The 19,567-nt window shown below is 39.4% G+C and overlaps 1 protein-coding gene across 2 annotated transcripts; it reads right to left on the bottom strand.

Moving 5' to 3' along the window:
* Nucleotides 1-134: 134 nt before the first annotated feature.
* Nucleotides 135-14,507, bottom strand: LOC116063152 (vasodilator-stimulated phosphoprotein-like). 2 transcript variants are annotated; one of them, XM_035990943.1, is made up of 14 exons: nucleotides 14,247-14,507; nucleotides 5,470-5,641; nucleotides 4,776-4,956; nucleotides 4,351-4,396; nucleotides 4,079-4,195; nucleotides 3,844-4,042; nucleotides 3,525-3,628; nucleotides 3,389-3,437; nucleotides 3,239-3,281; nucleotides 2,961-3,003; nucleotides 2,701-2,792; nucleotides 1,831-1,898; nucleotides 1,207-1,264; nucleotides 135-1,083 (listed from the first exon to the last, which is right to left on the bottom strand). In XM_035990943.1, the coding sequence occupies exons 1-14, from the start codon at nucleotides 14,249-14,251 to the stop codon at nucleotides 1,001-1,003; spliced, it is 1,260 nt and encodes a 419-aa protein (XP_035846836.1). In that variant the 5' UTR covers nucleotides 14,252-14,507; the 3' UTR covers nucleotides 135-1,000. The 2 variants fall into 2 exon arrangements, with proteins under 2 accessions (XP_035846836.1, XP_031173870.1); XM_031318010.2 differs by lacking the exon at nucleotides 2,701-2,792 and having other exon boundaries at nucleotides 1,831-1,897; nucleotides 3,844-4,195.
* Between the last annotated feature and the right edge of the window lie 5,060 nt (nucleotides 14,508-19,567).

Below are 19,567 nucleotides of genomic sequence, written 5' to 3'. Positions count from 1 at the left end.
ATTGTCCGTATAGTTTGGCAACCGTAACAGCAAAACCTGTCAAATGGTACAAAACACGCCAACACACGCTGATTCAAACCGAACGCTGCTGTCACTTCCTGATTCCCTGCTTCAGCAACAAAGAAGCAGATGTATTTTGCAAAAGGTTGTTTTATTTGCAGTATTTTCTTACTAGAAAACACAACCTCAAGTGTAACATAACTGTTATTACACAAAGCATAGCAGCATGGCCGTTGTTTTTTCTTATTATTTCAAAAAGTCTTTGAAAATATGCGTCAAACAAATGCTTGTAATAAATTCTATGATGGTCCTTGCTTAGTCTGCTTGTGTGTATGTGCTGCATCAGAGGAGCCTGTTTGCAGGCCCTCATCTAATTTAGATCAGGAGCACTGGGCCCAGCCCTGCCCCAGCTTACAGTGTATCTGTCTCTCTCTGTCTGCCAGCGTCTGCAACTTGGATTCAAGTTTAACACAAAACATATGATAAACAAATACATTATAATGCATTGTTATAAGTTATACATCACAGGTGAAGACTTTGTGACTTGTAAATGAGTACTTTTACAAAGTACTTCCTCCACAAGTAGAAGATTACTAAAATATTGCAGTATTATTTCTCTGCAGTAAGCACATAAATGAGCACAACAGCATGAGAATCTTACAGGCGAAAATAAATGGTTTTACAGAAATGCCCAAGATATGTTTGAGGTCATTTAGAAACAGTGCCTCCATTACATTTGTCCACCAGAGAGCACTGGAAGTTCATTTTTCAAATGCAATATGTCTTGGTAAGTACAAAATGGAGTCATAATTCTTTAGAGAACAATGCATTCTCATCAAAAATGTCTGGGAATGTGTAAAAAATAAATAAAATAATGGCCCATATATCTTTATTAGATTTGTGTCTTAAATGTCAATATTAGAATTGATATTTTGACTATGTAGAAATAGCACATTAAATATGTAAATTGCCCGAGCATTGCATGATAAAACATTCACATTTATTCATTAATCTCTTCATCCATTCTTTGTTTTTCAGAGTCTTCACCCTTTAGCTGTGCACTTTGCAGCTCCTGGATCAGTACTGGAAGAGAAGAACAGAGTAATATACAAGTATAACACAAAACCATTCTTTGAATATTAATAGTTTATACAAGCTTCATAAATAAACCGAGTGACAACTGGCAGCATACAAGTTAGAACTCACCTGTGATAATCTCCTCCTTCACTTTTTGAAGTTCTTTTTTCACTTCTTCAATAATTTCCTTCAAACACACAGATATATGCAGTACCATAAGACCTTGGCAATACAAATTTGTACTTGATAAATCCTACATCATAATTAAAGTCAATCAATATTTTAGTAAACAGCCTTAAAGCTGTATGATAACATGGCACAATAGTGGCATCCTGACAAAAAGTTATGACTTTGCAACTGCAGTCTGTTGTGCTTTTGATGACAATACTCCCTGGTAAAAACACACGCAGAATCTTACAACATAACATCGTTTTTAGCATTCTGTTCATTATAAACAAACGTACGGAAGAGGATTAGGGCCACGTGTGAAAAATGTATTTGAGTTCTGAGTTTCATTGACTTTTTTCTCAGAATTCTGACTTTAAACACAGAACTCAATAAATGTTTTCACATGTGGCCCTAATCCTCTTCCGTACAAACACCACAACATTTCCTGTGCCACACACAGAAAATGATGTGGTTTTAATTCATTAAAGTAATAAATCTGCTAAAAAAAAAAGTAAAAACACAGAGCTTTACTGTTATTATATCGAGTTACAGAATATTGTCGAACGTTCAAATAGATCAACCAACCTGTTTGATTCTTTCCATATCACTATCACTTCCTCCACCATCTGAGTTCTTTTTCACCACCTTCAGTCTAAGATAGAAAAAACAATGTTTACCCTTAGTCAAAACCGACTCTTTGAGATTAAGAAGGTCTTTTCAAATAGACAGCTGGCCAGGAGAAGCAGCATACTTTATTTCCCACAGAAAGAACAAAAACATTTTATAGGTATTGGAAAATCTTAGTAGAGTGAGAGAAAGAGGGAGACAGAACATCAGCAGTCAACAGTTAAAAACAGTAAATATAATCAGTGTTTAGCATGGATCTTCCATTGTCCCAACTGCTTATACTTCAATAAGAAAAAACACTTTCTCAAGTCTTAATAAATACATTTGAACCAGCTAGTATAATTTAACTGAACATTTTAATGTCCTGCTCTGCTTGTTAATAGACTGGAGTCCAAACATTATGATAACACATTACTTGGGTAGACCAATGCTAATACTCATTACTGCTCTAATATTTGGACTTCATGAGCAGAAACTCCCTAGGTTCATGTCCATGCCCTCAAGAAAGAAATGTGATGAATGCAGTTGCAGGGCTCTATCTTGACAACATGTTGTGAGAAGACTGTCATCAAAGCAGCTTAAAAACAAGTTTCAGTCTCTTGCTATATTTACAGCCTCAGACATAAACCACCAAATGTTGAGTGCTTAGTTGTTACCATGAGTCATTTTTTAGCAGCACACCACACTAAAACAGCAGTGATACGAATGCAGAGCTAATTTAATTGGCTCATATTGTAGTAAGCATGCAAAGCAGAGAGCACCGAGAAGTAACATCTTGGGACAGGAGGAACCTTCGCGGCAGGTGGGGACAAAGGGGGGACTGATTCTTGGACACTGGTGTAGTGGCAGAGTTAGAGGAGGAGGTGGAAGTGGAGGAGCTGGGGCTGGAGTCCTTTTGATTGTTGGTTATGGATTTGGGTCTGTTGCAAAAACATGCAGATCCTTTAAGACAGCTGCTAATTGGGTTGTATGGATAGCTCAGGGAAGACTGTTATTTAGCACCAAATATGATAGGTGTCTGTGGAATGTACTGTAATGTAACGATCAATCATGTTATATAGTGAAAGTTTAATGGATCAGGTTCTTACCTTGGAATGGTGGCAGATTTTTCTTTGGGTTTTCCATTGATTTCTGATGAAATATAATTATATATATTATTACTGTACATGGTCATAAGATAAAACTAAATGTGTTATGTTAATATTTGAAGCATTAACTATTCTTAAGTTAAGTCAACAAAGAATAAACAATTAAGTAGCACGTTGATTTGAAAACCATATATGTATTTTGATGATAAAACAATACTAATACAGTTAAAAAAAAACATTTATTTGGCTGTTTCTATGGGGAAAGTGACACTACTCACCTCCTGGTCCTGAGAATTTTGATATTGAGGAGTCAGAATCCTCCTGTCATGTACAGACAAAATTATCATACACTTAGATTTTACTGCTCATTCTACAAATATTACAGAATGCTGAGTGGAAAGCAAATATTCATGAAATCACTGACTTACATTGTGAGGTTCTACATTTTTTGCAGCAGGATTATCAGCAGCTTTCCTCCTATTTTAAAAAGTTGTATTATAGACATTCAGAAGTCCTTAGCATCAGATCATCACACCCATATGTGTCTCTTAAGTAATAACTTACCTCCTAGCAAGCATGGCACTCATTTCTCCCATTAGACACCCTCCTCCACCTCCACCAGATGAAGATGCTGATTTGGGGGATGGAGCTGCTGCTCCTCCCTCACCCTGGACACACAAAAACACCTCCAGTCACTATGTCACAGAAATGTGGTTCATTGATCAGCTTACTCAGTCTGTCATTTAGGGGAACATGAAAAACAATATCATCCATGATTTCTGTCAGGCTACATCTTTTTCATACAGTCTTATCAGCAGAGCAAGTGTGCATCATGGTAATTGCATTGGTGGAGTATACAAAGGAGAAAATGCATGTACCTTACCTTGACTGTTTTACGCAGTTTGGCTCCTGCCAGAGCTGCAGCCAGATCATTTCCACCTCCACCTCCACCTTCACCTCTGCCACCTCCACTTCCTCCAGCAGGGGGCGGGGGTGGTGCAGGTGGGACCATACCCCCGGGAGGAAGTGGTGGAGGAGCAGGTGGGCACGGTCCCGAGGAAGGTGGTGGAGGTGCAGGTGGGCACGGTCCCGAAGAAGGTGGTAGGGGTGCCGGTGGGGTAGGTGGAGCGGCCGGCGGGGCAGGCGGAACAGCAGGGGCAGTTGCAGCAGCGGAGCTCTGTCTCTCTCTCTCCAGATGCCCCTTCTCCTGCTGTTCCTGCCTCTGTCGCTCTAGTCTGGACAAAGATCGGCAGATAATTCTAATGTTGTGAAGCCTGGAAGCTTTTAAAAGCTATTTCGTATTCATGTTTGGCTTTTTCCACAGCTTTCTTAATTCTGTGCAAAACAATGCAATTTTATCATTTTAAGTATCATTTATAATAAACCGTACCTTCTCTGGGGCTCCAGCTCATGTGCAGAGGGTCCATTCTGAGGGCCTGGACAAAAACATTGTTGTGTGTAATTGATACGTGTGCTCCTCTGAATCAAGACTATTTCAAATAAACGAAAGCAGTAGATGCAAGCGTGGTTGTAGTCCAGCCCAACTAAAATAGATACATTTTGATAGCATATATTGTATGTGTTATCAAGCTGATAAAATGTCCATTTGTACAAGTAGCCTACTTTTGATGCAAATAATTAAGCACATTTGATTTTAGCTTATCAGTGAGTTGTCACTGACTGGAAAAAAAATTATTACTCTTTTAACTGAGCAAAAGATATGCTAGATGCTAAAGATTACAGCATAATTTACACAGAAACACTTCAAACTGCCTGACTTGGATTTAATGTGCCCTCTTGCCCTGCTGTGTTTACCTGCGCCTGCTGGTGCACTGAGAACCTCTAATGCATGCATCATTGAGTTGGCAAAAAGGGCAGCATCCTCCTTATTACCAAAGTTCAGCCCCCACACCTGTTTGGGATCCCGCCACTGGTGGAAACTTGGTGTAGCTTGATTATATTTTATACCTTTGATAATAGGACAGTTGATCACCACCTGACATGAACAAAAAAGCACAGGATATTGACTGTATTGAGGATTTGAGACTTTGGTTGTGTCATGTACAATGAATTTGGACAGAAAGGCCAGATGTGAGTTCATTCAAATGTATGATAATTTGTTAGTTTATATTTTTCACACTTGAATTGCATTAGACTCTTAGCTGTATGTTGTTTCCCATGTGTCATCCAGTACACATCCAGTACAATGTGACTAAAATCCACTAGATGGTGATGATACTGTATTGTTCAAAAGGAGCACAGGAAATAATTTCCCAAATGATTTTAAACAAAACAACATCACATCAACTTTGATTATTTAAGCATTGCTGAAAGGATTTAGCAACCTCTGGTAGCTAATCTCTCTCTGGTGTGTGTTGTAAGTGGAGGAAGTAAGAATCTTCAATACTACACAGCAATGTGCGTGTGTGTGTGTGTGTGTGTGTGTGCGTGTGTGGGTGGGTGCATTTGTGTGTGTGTGTGCGCGCGCGTGTGTACTCTTGTCTTGTACCTGCTGGTCGGCCTGCAGTTTGCGGCCCACTACTCTGAAGGTGTTGGCCACAGGGTTGTGATAGATCTGGACGCGGCTGAAGGAGGGACTGTCAGATCCAGCTGGCACCCACCGCTTGTTGTTGTCATCATACAGCATGACCGTTGCCCTCACTTGGCAGATACTAGACTCACTGTGGGAAGGAGAAATTATGAGAACAAGAGTGTGGAAGGAAGTTGAGAGCAAGAAAATATAAATCCAGGAAAACCGATAAAGCGAGGCTTGACCTAGTCTAATCAGTGCATCCTGGCTTGGTGCGTTTCACGACGGCCAAGCCAGGCTGAGGAGGAGCGACTAGGTCGAGCCAGACTGAAGTAATTAAAAATTATAGCTGCAAGCAGCGTTGGACGGGCCCTTGCTCCTCTGCCCGTGGGGTTACTGGCACACGCCAATCCACGTGAACCTGGATTTGCGCAACCGTCGGACACAGCGCGCACGGTGAAGTGTGCGCCATTTGAGATGGTGCATTTCAAAAGTTGTACCAAGTGTAGGGGGTGGGGATAACCATCATCAATGACAAAGGAACTCTCTGCTGAGTTCAATGATACCTCACACAAGACTCTACCTTAAATGGGTCACCAGTCATGAAAGGGGGCTTGGCTTAAGCATACGGGATGGGCCAAACCATCACCAATGACAAAGGAACTCTCTGCTGAGTTCAATGATATCTCACACAAGACTCTACCTTAAACGGTTCAAAAGCCATACAAGGGGGCGTGGTCTACGTACATGGGCGTGGTTAAAGTATAGGGGCCGGCTCAGTATCACATGTAGACCACACATTATAAGTTCATTTAAATCGGATGATGTTTGTCATATAAGGCTGATTTCCTGTTGCCAACGAGGGGCGCTATGACCAAAAGTCAATTTTGGCCTATATATGTCCTCAGGCCTGGACCCTGGTCAATCGTGAGAAATTTCGGGCAGATATGACAATGTACACTCAAGTTATAACAACTTCTTCGTTCATCGATAAATGCTCAAAATGGCCGCCATGCCACGCCCACACCGTTGGACGAAAAATTTAGCTTTTAATAACTTTTCATTGTTGAAGTCTTTAGATGACACAGACCGAATTTGAAGTTGATCAGATGAAATCTCTCCGAGTAGTTCATTAAAGTATAGCACCTATAGTTTTGGGCCTACTTCCTGTTGCCACTAGGGGGTGCTATGACTTTGAGCCAATATCGGCCTTTCCATGTCTTCAGGGTTGGACTCTTATGAATCCTGAAAAGATTCGAGCCAATTGGACAATGTGAACTCAAGTTACACCCACTTCCTGTTTCGATGACGAAACGCACAAAATGCCCGCCCCGCCACGGCTAAGACGAAAAGTTTTTCTTTTAATAACTTTTCATCTCTAAGGTCTTAAGATGGCACAGACCAAATTTGAAGTCGATCGGATTTAATCTCTAGGAGGAGTTCGTCAAAGTACGACATGTGGAAATGGCCAAAATCACACTAATTTTGAACTTTCAATTCAAAATGGCAGACTTCCTGTTGGGTTTAGGGTATGGCTCCAATGACGTTTTATGTACGTCTTGACATGCTTCATATGTGTACCAAGTTTCGTTAGTCTACGTTAAACGTACTGCAGGAGCTCAATTTTTTTAAGTTTGTAGGGGCACAAGCGAGCCATTTTTGTGCGCCTATTCCCGAAAACCTTAAAATACGTACATTTTCACCAGACTTGATGCAAACGCCAATTTTGGTGAGTTTTTGAGTATGTTAAGCCCCTCAAAAAGGCTATTCATTTGCCGTAATAATAATTCCTTCAGTTTCAATAGGGCCTTCGCCGCTGTCAGCGCTCAGGCCCTAATAATAATAATTCCTTCAGTTTCAATAGGGCCTTCGCTTCTGTCAGTGCTCAGGCCCTAAAAATTAAAAATTAAAAAAGAAACACGGTCGCTGTAATGAAACAGCGAGAGAAAGTGTGGCAGACGATTGTGGACCGACTGAATGCGTAAGTAAGCCTAAAATAAACATTTACTGGCCACTGCTGTGAAATGAAAACGTTATAATTAGGGCTGTCAAAATAACGCGTTAATTTCGATTAATTAATCTGAGAAAAAATAACGCGTTAAAAAGCCCGAGCACATTGCGTCCGAGCCCGACACATTAACTGTAATTATGAGCCCGAGCCCGATTTAAACCCGACAATTTTTTAATACGTGGGCCGCTGACGTTTAGAATAATACAACAAGGACGAAGCATGTAAACTGCGCTGTTTGTTTAGAATCAAACGGATCGCCAAGTGGATCCGAATGAAGAAACGTAAAAAAAAAGAAACAATGATGAACAACATATTGTTGTCATTGCCCACGACTTGTTTAAACTGCTTCCATTTCCATTTATAATATTTCTAATTATGGCATAGCTTTCTCCCCACCCAAATAGGATAATAAGGTAATGGATAAAAAAAAAAAATTGCTTGATCAAGGGTCCGGCCCGGGCCCGGCCCAGCCCGAGGATGTGGCGGAAAATAACGGCCTGAGCCCGACCCGAGGTCCGGTCGGGCTCAGGTCGGGCTCGGGCCGAGAATCTAAACTCTAACCCGGAGCCATTCTAGCCACCATTCGACTGTAAAATGAAGGAGGGAGACGAGAATGTGCTGCCTGGATCATTAATTGGAACATTTACTTGTAAAAATCTTCTTCCTGAATAGGGTTGGCTACCGAAATCTGGTGCCACTGATATGTCTGCGCTTCTCTCTGATGCTCTGAAACAAACGATACAGGCAACACAAACACCGCTGCACGTGACGCTAGTTAACACTATACTCTACAGCAGCTAACGTTAGCCTACCGCTAGCTAGTTAACACTATACTTGACAGCAGCTAACGTTAGCCTACCGCAACCTAGTTAACACTATACTCTACAGCATCTAACGTTAGCCTACCGCTAGCTAGTAGCTGGATTAAACACGGTTACAATGCTGACAGCTAACGCTAAACTCTGTTTTACTGTAGAGGATTCAACACCGGTATGTAACAATCTGTAGCTGCCATCGGAAAAACAACACAGATGGTGCGTTCAATGAAACTGGTAAACTACAGCGTCGTGGTGCATTTGAAGTTATTGTAAATGTCCTTTTCCCATCTGGTGGTTGTTTTGTCGTTCAACAGCAATTTACTAGTGAAATAAGTTATTGTTACAGTTATTACATTATTATTAAATCATTTAATTATGGCCTTAGCAATAAACAAGCCATTCTTTAATGTCACCAACTGTTGTTTAGTACCCTTTTTTTTTCTTTTCTTTTTTTACTTTCGGTTCAGGCACCGTTAATTATGTATGCGATTAATTTCGATTAATTAATCACAGAGTATGTAATTAATTAGATTACATTTTTTAATCGATTGACAGCCCTAGTTATAATCATACAATTCAAGAAATTTGGCTAATTATTTGCAGAAATTATCAGTTGTACTCTTTGCCTTAAAAGTTAGAAGAGGACAGCCTAATATTACTCAGGAAATTTACCATTAAGCTCAATTAAAACCACTAATCTACAAGTAAATCTCTCTTTCTCACTCTGTCTCACTGTGTAAATTTCCTAAGTAACATTTTAACTTCCACTGCTAGCTTTTCAGGCAAAGTGTACAACTGTTCGTTTGTGCAAATGACAAGTGACTCGTTGAATGGTTTCATTTAAGAGCAGTAGTTCGTAAATGTTCACTGTTTTTTGTTTTACAGAGGCAGAGTTTCATTCATTACGTAGTATATGCTTTGCTTCCTCATAAACTTAGCACAAAAAGTAAGGAAATTTGTATTTGGTAGATTATTTCTCTGTGGTAACAATGCTTTTTGGCAATAAATCTTATACCGTTAGAAAGCCTGTTTAGTTCCCTTTCCAATGGTGCCCCATTTGTAAGGAACATGCATTTGTGCGATGAGCAGAGTATGTGGGTTGCGCCCATGAAAAATTTGCCAAATCTTCAGTAACAGTGTATTCATCAGTTATTTCCCGCCATCAAAATACAAGGTCAAAAAAACATTGAGGTGTCCTCTCCCTGTTGTTTCATGAATGTACTGTATGTACAGTAGCCTCAAATATGTATATAGTTACTGGTCCAGTGAACTAAAACTATAATTTGGGAGGATTGTACATCTAGGATACATTTTTATAATAGTACAATCCTCCCAAATTATAGTTTCAGTTTACTGGAAAGAACACACATTGTGTGCTCAGAATGCCAAATAAAATGCACATGGAAGAGGACATACATGATCCTTTACTGTTAAAGAATGCAAAAATAAATAAATCAACTAAAATAATTAAAGGTGTATTGGTCTCTGACCAGTCCATTGTTAGAACCACTTTAGAAATACATGTGTATAGAACTTTACATATTGCCCTTCATCACTGACTTTATTTAAAACACATTTGCAACTTTATCAGCCTTTTTTAATTATTTCAACAACTGCCAGAATATATTCATCAAACTTCTAACAACAATATGAACAGCAGTTTTCATACAGCAATATAACAGTAACAATGATGAGAAAATAATGGTCACAACTTTAAATAATAACAGTGTTTAATTGAACAGCAATATGCACCTGTTGTATTTTAATGCAAGCTAATAAAAACAAGGTAAAACCTACAGCTGAATGAACAGAAAAGGCCCCAGGATAAACAAATCCTGGCTGTCGGGACCAGGCTAGCTGCACAGAATAAATATCCATAATAACTTAGGTGCCTCTGCTTTTGAAACCGAGTCAAGGCTAAATTGAGCCAGGATAACTGGAATATCCTGGCTTAATCACTTATCTTGGTTTTGTGCAATACCCAAACTATGAATATTTGTAAACACAAACACAAATATGGATGTAAATCCATGGATACTGGGCTGGATAGATAAATGGCAAGCTTTCATTTGTTTGTTCAGGCATGGACGCTAAATATTTACCAGTTCATCTATTTATTTTAAACAAACTGGAAATATGAAACACAGGAAAGACCCACTCAACATCCTATGAAACAACCCCATATGTCTGTACAACCCATATTTACATTTATTGTTAGATGCCGACCTCTTTTGGCCATAGTCATTATGACAGGAGCAAGTAGGAAGTCAGATAATGTATTATAAAGAGCAACAAAGTCCACATAGGGAGGAGGTGGAGGAGGATGTATGAGTCAAACAAACACAGGACTTATCCCAAAAAGACTGTTCATATGAAACCAGAAGTCAATGTTGACTTACTTTTATTTATGTTAACTTACTTATGTAACTACATTACGCATAACTATGTCACAAACTCACGTACGCAACTGAAGTTACGTAACTAGCATACTTATTTTAAGAAAAAACATGATCTTTTCCCAAACCTAACCAAATATTTTTGTTGCTCAACCCTAACCAAACTGTGACCATTTCACATTACCGACGTTTCTAAAACTTAGGTACGGTTTAGTATGAGAACATGTTAATTTCCTGCCACCGGTAGGGGCCCTAATTTCAACTCTCCTGTGGGTCATATAAGAGGATAGGAACAAACCACCTATCAACAAGTCCTCCAATTATACGACCAGTATGATTGGAGGACTTGTTGATATGTTTAACTAATTAATTTTGGACTGTATTTTACTTAGACAAAGCTCTTGTACGGCTACTTGTGTTAAGACAACATTTAAAGGAGACCTATTATGCTTTGCTGTATTTCCTGTCATAAGTACACTGTTACAATGTTGGATGTTTATATTAAACATGGCCAAATTTTAAAATAATGAGGTAAACATAGTTAAAAGAAATCCCTGTGAGCTAAATTGTAAACCTTTCTACACTTTGATTTCAACAGTTCTTTCTACTCTTGGCCGATCCGGTTTTCTGTATATGGTGATTTTATTGGTGATTTTTGTACGGTATAATAATCCTGCTATATACTCCATTACAGTCCGTCTCCGGCTGCAAAAGAGACAGTGAGATCCAGTGTTGCCAACTCTTCTCCAATGACAGTAACTAGCACTAAATCCAAAAGTCGCTAAAGGTCGCTAGATGATGTCATGCCCTCATTTGCAAATTGGTGATATCATTGTGTATCATTTGCATAAAGCATAGTGGCTGTGTTGGCTAACTGCCTGCTGCTCAGAGCCAAAGGGGAGAGGAAGAGAGCCTGCGTGCTATTGGCAGAAGAGCCGTGGACTGTGATTATATCTGAGCAGCATGTATGGGAATGAATACGATATTATAATATAATATATCTTGCTTTTCGCCTGATGGCCTGAAGTTGCTAAATTCGTTGCTAGTCACTTTTTAGAAATAAAGTCGCTAAGAGGGACTGAAAAGTCGCTAAATCTAGTGTGAAAGTTGCAAGTTGGCAACACTGGCGAATGCAAGTAGACAGGGCCTCCAACCGAGCGTCTCAGACAGGTGCAGCAGCCATGGGCAGTATGAGTGTAAAGGCCGTTTTATGGTTCTGCGTAGGCTCCATGCAGAGCTTTTGCCATAGCCTACCTAAGTGGCCTGATGTTTATACTTGTGTGCTGGTGTGCGTCGAGCTGGCATGTGTGTGTGTGTGTGTGTGTGTGTGTGGGGAGTGTGTTAGAGCAAGGGAGAAGTGAGAGAGTGACAGCGATTAGCTTCGGAGCGAGTACCGACTCTAGAGTTATAGTGAGAGAAACAAAGTGTCTCCCCTGTTTTCTGACGAAGGTGGGAAATCTTTAGCAGGAAAGGATTTCTCAAAGCAATGCACCGAAAAAGATTTTAGTATGAGTGTGGCACACATATCAAAAAATGTCAATGGATACAAAGCCAACAGTGATTGTTTTGAAAACTAAACTCTTTCATGGTCGGCCATAGATTTATATAAGTAACTGACATAGTATAGACAGTGTTGGGGAGTAACGGAATACATGTACCAGCGTTACGTATTCAGAATACAAATTATGAGTAACTGTATTCCATTACAGTTACAGTTTAAATAGTTGGTATTTAGAATACAGTTACATTGTTGAAATCAATGGATTACATGATGCTACTTCTGTTTCACGAGGTTATTCACTCTTGCAACTCTATGCATTTCCCAGAAGCCCCAATATGAAAACAAAAAAATGAGCTATTTGCGTATCACTGATAGAGGTAGAGATGGAGCCGGAACCGGCACAACAGAGCCAGGGCAGGAATGCGTTTCTATCTTGGAAATTCAAACAGCATTTCACATTAAAGAAAGAGAAGGGAGAATGAAATATAACTGTGCAGTGCAACCTCTGCTTGCCAGCAACCAACCTCCTTTCAGCGTCCAAATTACTCCACCTCCAACCTGAACAAGCATCTTAAAGTAAGTTTTTTTAGTTTTTTTAGCCAAGGGTAATTGTCTATAGTTACTTGTCACTTTGCTATTTTATAGTTGATGTGCGACTTTACATTCTCCTATGTGCTGATTTACTATCCCCAGAGCCATTGAAAGACTGACTAGCCCCATTTGACATGCTAGCTAACGTTAGCTAAAATTAGCTCGTGTTAGCTTAGACTGCGGTTAGATTTTTGTAGTATGCAGTTCAGGACTACAAATACAAAAATCTATCTGCTTGTTTAGGTACACTTTCAGCCAGTTGGAACAGAAGAACACACCAGAATAGGCCTGTTTAGTAAGCTGTATGTGATGGCTGCATTCCTACAGTTATAAAATGCAATTCAATGTGGAAGTAATCCAAGTATTCAGAATACGTTACTTAATCTGAGTAACGTATTAGTAACGGAATACGTTACAAATTACATTTTTGGGCATGTATTTTGTAACGGAATACGTTTTGAAAGTATCCTTCCCAACACTGAGTATAGATCTGGTGGAGGGCCTATTTTGATTCATTCAAAGTAGTAATAACATAATTTAAAAATACTCTATTGCAAATAAAAGTTTTGCATTTAACGCTTGAGTAAAAGTAAGTTAGTAACATAAGTAAAATATATCATATATTTTATACAAATGAAACAGTATGTTTTGGATAAAAAATACAAATCTGCAAAAATAGCTGTCAAAAAAATTTAGTGACTTCAAAGTATAAACTAGCAGGAATTGGAAATACTCAACTAAGTACAAAACCTCATTAGATGTACTTAGTTACATGAAAACATTGTAAAATAACTAGACAAAGATGTATTCATATGTTATGTGGATTATTTTATTAAAACAATATTTGGGGTTGTTGAAATTGAATATTTTATATGCAACCAGCCATTTGCAAAATGCTTAATAGAAAATATAGGTATGTTTACAGTAATACTGCACATACTCATTTCTATACTCTATGAAGCATTGTGACAGTGAGTTATTGTCTACTTGTTGTTGCAAAGTCTGTAGCCTGTGGTAAATATATACTTCCTGCCAAAAAGGTTTTGACCACTTCCTGTGCTCAGCACAATGCTACCTAATATGGACTGCATTATTACCTGTCAATGATATATATAACTTCTCAAAATCATTAGCCCTCATCAGCCCTTTTTAGAATTTTATGATATACTCTGTCCATAAAAAATACAAATAATCCAGCTCTGATATTTTTACTTTATATGTGACAACTGTGAAAACAGAATTATTTGCCTTACAGCAGGAAATGTACTGTAATCAGAACTGCGGAGCTTGTAAAGCAAAGTCAAGTCTAGAGTTGATAGAAAGCAGCACTGTTCTGCCTATTTTCAGTTATTCATGCATGAGACATTCAAAATTATTTGGAAGAAAAGAAACAGTTTTGAGTAGATTACCATTATCACTGTTATTAGAAAATGACTTACCCCATATTCCAGCTGTAGTCAGTATCCTAAGTTTCACTTGCTTTATAACAATCTGCTTATTTTCATTAACTTGAATCCTCACTCTCACGAGTACATTTGTTGTCTATTCAATGAAGTCTGCTGTCATTCTTGCACACCTTCATCGCTCTCTGTCATGACATTGTTTAACACCAACCACTTGCACTTCTGCCTTTGTATTGTCATTTCCTAGACAGGTTTTTTCTCTCTTCCTGTTCACTGCTACTTCACTCGTTTCTACTTCAATTCTTATTTTCACACCTCCCCCTCTTTCTGTCTCTGTGTGGCATAGTTCTGATTTCTGTCTGCTTTCTTCCTTTCCTTCATACAGTTCTTTTTCATTGGGGAGGGGGATAGTTTTTAGTACAAGTAGTGCCCTGTGTGTGTGTGTGTGTGTGTGTGTGTGTGTGTGTGTGTGTGTGTGTGTGTGTGTTTTGAAGGAAAACAAGATTAGTACTCCTTCAGATAAAGAGTTGTAGGTGTCACATGTTGCTGTTCAGTGCAACTTTCCGTGTGTTATTAATGTTCTGTAATAATAACTGTATAAGTTAGTAGAATAACTGGATGTTGACGTAGTAGTTGTAGCAACAGTAGCAGCATTACTAAACGCACAGTAGTAGTAGTAAATGTATGTTTTTGCAGTATCTGGGTCAGGGGTAGTGAAGGGAAGCAACACCAAATTGTTCTGAGTCACCTCAAAAAGAGGGAACTGCCAAACTATTAAAGTAGCTCTCACTCTTGATGATTCTTATGAATGCATACATTTTTTGTAGGCCTATATTCAATAAGAAATCACAGAGGTGGTTTTGTATATGCTATCAAATGTACTTGACATGGTGGTTATGTAACTCATGTTATTACAAAGTTTAATATGTTATCCCTTCAGTCTCACAGCACTACAAAGCAGCACTTCACTTCCTCCTAGTGCTGTGGTAGCAATGAAAGAAGAACTGCAAGCTTCATTATTTCTGCTTCTAAGGGACTGAATTAACATTATCATTTTGTTAAGTATCATACAAGGCAAATTGTCATCTTGCCAGTATGAATTACATCGATTTCAAGGCATTCAAATGGTAGATTTTACATAGACTCTTGGGTCAATACATAAGAAGCTTCTTTTTTCATAAATTAGGAATTTGACAATGGTATTTTGCATTATATCCAACACATGTCACAGATGTGCTGTGTGTTGTTATATATATATATACACACGCTATATATTTGCAACTACAAAATCTAACAAGAAATGTTGACAGTGTGTCTGCTACTTGGTGCACATCCCAATGCTAATATTACCTGTATAAAGTCAGCTGTGAGCTGTATAATCAGAGACATTGCTGTTACGTGTACAATTGTTGGTAGTGTAGTACTTCTCCAGAAGATTGCAAATTAAACATGTTTTTCTTAAGGTTGATATTATACGGACTTCTGGCTTCTACAGGAGCATAAATCTTCGCTTCACAACCTCGTAGCTCATGGTAAGTCTATCTTGGATGGTTTAGACACCACGGCTAATACACAAACGCCTTATGGAGAAAATACATTTTTACTTCCGGAACCACACGGTTGAGCTCTCTACTGGTTGGAGAGTTAGCGATACAATATGTAGGCTAACATTCTGTATCTGTATTCTGTATTCTGCATTAAAATAAAAACGACCATACCTATGTTATATATTTTTTTGAGTTGTGTACTTACACTATCCCAAATGTTTCCACCAAATGTCAAACCCAGAGAAATCTGTTATTTTATTTCTGACACGGGACGTTTCCTTTAGTCGCCCATCAGTGGCATCATATAACCTTTCACCCTCTAGTTACTCGTAACTTCTGTCAAAACACTGGCACCCAGATGATACATTCGAGAGTAATTGTAAATCATACAATGTCACAGAAAAAAAATACTCGTAACCGTAATACTGCTTTTTCTGCCACAAGGCATCATTTTGTGATTAATTACATGTCACTTTGCAACACAGTAATACAGCAGAGATCTTATTTATTGATAAATATCAATATCGATCCAGTTTAACTTTACTACAATGTGCTGGTTGACAAGTAGCTAACGTTAATGCCAATGCTTGTTGGATAACACATTAGGGTTACAACATCGTTCAACACGCTCATAAAGTTATTAGTAGTATGATTGTTTTGACCACAGATAAAAGCAGCACTGGGCTAACCCACGAATGAGTTCCCAGTAACGTTAACATTAGCCTATAGAGTAAGGTGACCAGATTTCTCGGACAAAATCCAGGGACATTTTCAGCTCAGAAGCGTAAATACCTCCAAAACAAGTAATGTTTTTATCTTTGTAAAACTTAAAACGGGGACATTGCCCCTCACTAGACCTATAGCTGCACTGGAGCACAAGCCTCCCTAGGGGGGTCCATGGGCATGCTTTCCTGTAAGAAAATGTTGTCTATTTTAACGTTTAAATGCATCAATCTGGTGCACTTTGAAAATTCAGAGGTTAGACTTGATTATTCTTATCTATGGATGGAAATATTTGTGCTGTAGCCTGAGCTATTTTGCACTTCAGAATTTTAATCATGCACACACAGATGGAATAGTTTTTTCTTCATATTTTTGCATTAATGTCACTAGAAAGCATACCAGTAGAAATATATATATTCATATTTGTAAGTGGGATATATATAAGTAAGTGGGCTTGTCTGGAATCTGGCAATATAATAACCATTATGATGGGATACGCTGGCTAAGCAATTTACAAAAATGTCTGTGCTGACATAAATAGTTTACATGAGAATACATTATAATGTGTGCCTAAAGTTGGAGACCATGTAGAAATTTTGTTGCAATTTCAAAACCGGATTACCCGGGAACCGCTTGTTGTATTGATGCATGTGTTGAGTGAAGAGTTTGTGAGATATTTCACAGAGTAATGGGTGTGCAGAGATTTATGCAGAATGCAAAAATGATAACATTTCATGTAAGTTCAATGTTAATTTTCTCGCAAACCATTTGTCACAGCAAGGGGGGTTAACACTTTTGCATGCACTATATCCGTGTCACATTCTCATTAGGGGCTGAGCCCACCTAAAGGTCTGATCCTAGAATCGCCCCTGCTGCTACTTCATACTTGTACTCCACTACACCTCAGAGGGAAATGTTGTAATGTTTACTGCACTACATTTATCTGACAGCTTTTGCTTTATTGCTTCAGGCTGGGCTTGTTTCTGCAACAGCTCATTGAGTATCGGATACAATTAAAATTAAAGCTGCAAGCAGTGATGGACGGGCCCTCGCACCTCTGCGCGTGTCGGGGTTACTGGCGGACGCCGCTCCTTGCGACCATGCATTTGCGCGGCACTCAGACACTGCAAATCGTCACCAATGAAAAGGGAACTCCCTGCTGAGTTCAACAATACCTCACACAAGACTCTACGTCATACAGTTCATTAGCTGTGATTATAGGGGGTGGGTCAAACCATCACCAATTAAAAAGGAACTCTCTTCTGAGTTCAATGACAATTCACACAAGACTCTACCTTAGATGGGTCAGCATTCATGAAAAGGGGCATGGCTTAAACATAAGGGGTGGGCCAAACCACCACCAATGAAGAAGGAAGTATCTGCTGAGTTCAATGATAACAAGGGTCTACCTTAAATGGTTCAAATGTTATGAAAGGGGGCGTGGTATGACATTTTTTGTACATCTTGATATGTTACATATGTGTACCAAGTTTCGTGAGTCTATGTTAAACGCACTGCAGGGGCTCAACTTCTTTAACTTTATAGGGGACGCTAGCGAGCCACTTTTGCGCGACTATTCCCGAAACCCTTAAAATACATACATTTTCACCAGACTTGATGCGACCGCCAAATTTGGTGAGTTTTTGAATATGTTAAGCCCCTCAAAAAGCCAATTCATTTGGTGTAATAATAATAATAATTAAAGCTGCAAGCAGCGATGGACGGGCCCTCGCGCCTCTGCGCGCGTCGGGGTTACCGGTGGACGGCGCTCCTTGCGATCATGCATTTGTGCGGCACTCAGACACCGCAAATCGTCACCAATGAAAAGGGAACTCCCTGCTGCAAATGTTATGAAAGGGGGCGTGGCCTGAGTAAGTGGGCGTGGTTATATTATAGGGGCCCGGTCATTATCACATGTAGACCACACATTCTAAGTTTCATGTAAATCGGATGATGTTTGTCATATAAGGCGCATTTCCTGTTGCCAGCAGGGGGCACTATGACCAAAAGTCAAATTTGGCCTGTAGGTGTCCTCAGGCCTGGACCCTTGTCAATTGTGAGAAATTTCAGGCAGATACGACAACGTACACTCAAGTTACAACAACTTCTTTGTTCATAGCTAAACACGCAAAATGGCCACGCCACGCCCACACCGTCAGACGAAAAGTTTTTCTTTTAATAACTTTTCATCTTTAAGGTGTTGGGATGATACAGACCAAGTTTGAAGTACATCGGATGAAATCTCTAGGAGGAGTTCGTTAAAGTATAGCACCTTGACTTTTAGGCCTACTTCCTGTTGCCACTAGGGGCTGCTATGACTTTAAGTAAATATCGGCCTTTATTTGTCCTCAGGGTTGGACTCTTATGAATCCTGGAAAGTTTCGAGCGAATTGGACAATGTACACTCAAGTTACAGCCACTTCCTGTTTTGGTGGTGAAACAAACAAAATGGCCGCACCGCCACGGCCACGCCCTATGACGAAAATTTTTTCTTTTAACAACTTTTCATCTTTAACTTCTTAAGATGGTAATAACCAAATTTGAAGTTGATCAGATGAAATCTCTAGGAGGAGTTCGTGTGGAACTGGCCAAAATCGCATTAATTTCGAACTTTCAATTCAAAATGGCGGACTTCCTGTTGGGTTTAGGATATGGCTCCAATGACGTTTTGTGTGCGTTTTTGACTTGATGCACATGTGTACCAAGTTTCGTGAGTCTACGTTAAACGCACTGCAGGGGCTCAATTTTTTTAACATTGTAGGGGGCGCTAGCGAGCCATTTTTGCGCGCCTATTCCCAAAACCCTTAAAATACGTACATTTTCACCAGACTTGATGCGACCGCCAAATTTGGTGAGTTTTTGAAAATGTTAAGCCCCTCAAAAAGCCAATTCATTTGCTGGGAAAAAGAATAATAATAATTAAAGCTGCAAGCAGCGATGGACGGGCCCTCGCTCCTCTGCGCGCGTCGGGGTCACCGGCGGTCGCCGCTCCTTGCGACCATGCATTTGCGCGGCACTCAGACACCGCAAATCGTCACCAATGAAAAGGGAACTCCCTGCTGCGTTCAATGATACCTCACACAAGAC

This window comes from Sander lucioperca, chromosome 13 (assembly GCF_008315115.2).
Source record: "Sander lucioperca isolate FBNREF2018 chromosome 13, SLUC_FBN_1.2, whole genome shotgun sequence".
NCBI classification, from domain to species: domain Eukaryota; kingdom Metazoa; phylum Chordata; class Actinopteri; order Perciformes; family Percidae; genus Sander; species Sander lucioperca.
Note: the sequence above shows the minus strand (reverse complement) of the source record. Positions and strands in the feature narration are given on the sequence as shown.

Coding starts and splice junctions, on each gene's coding strand:
- LOC116063152 (XM_035990943.1), bottom strand. Junction 4,196..4,350: donor GAGCTGGAGCCCCAGAGAAG/GTACGGTTTATT, acceptor ATCTTTGTCCAG/ACTAGAGCGACAGAGGCAGG. Junction 3,629..3,843: donor AACTGCGTAAAACAGTCAAG/GTAAGGTACATG, acceptor TTGTGTGTCCAG/GGTGAGGGAGGAGCAGCAGC.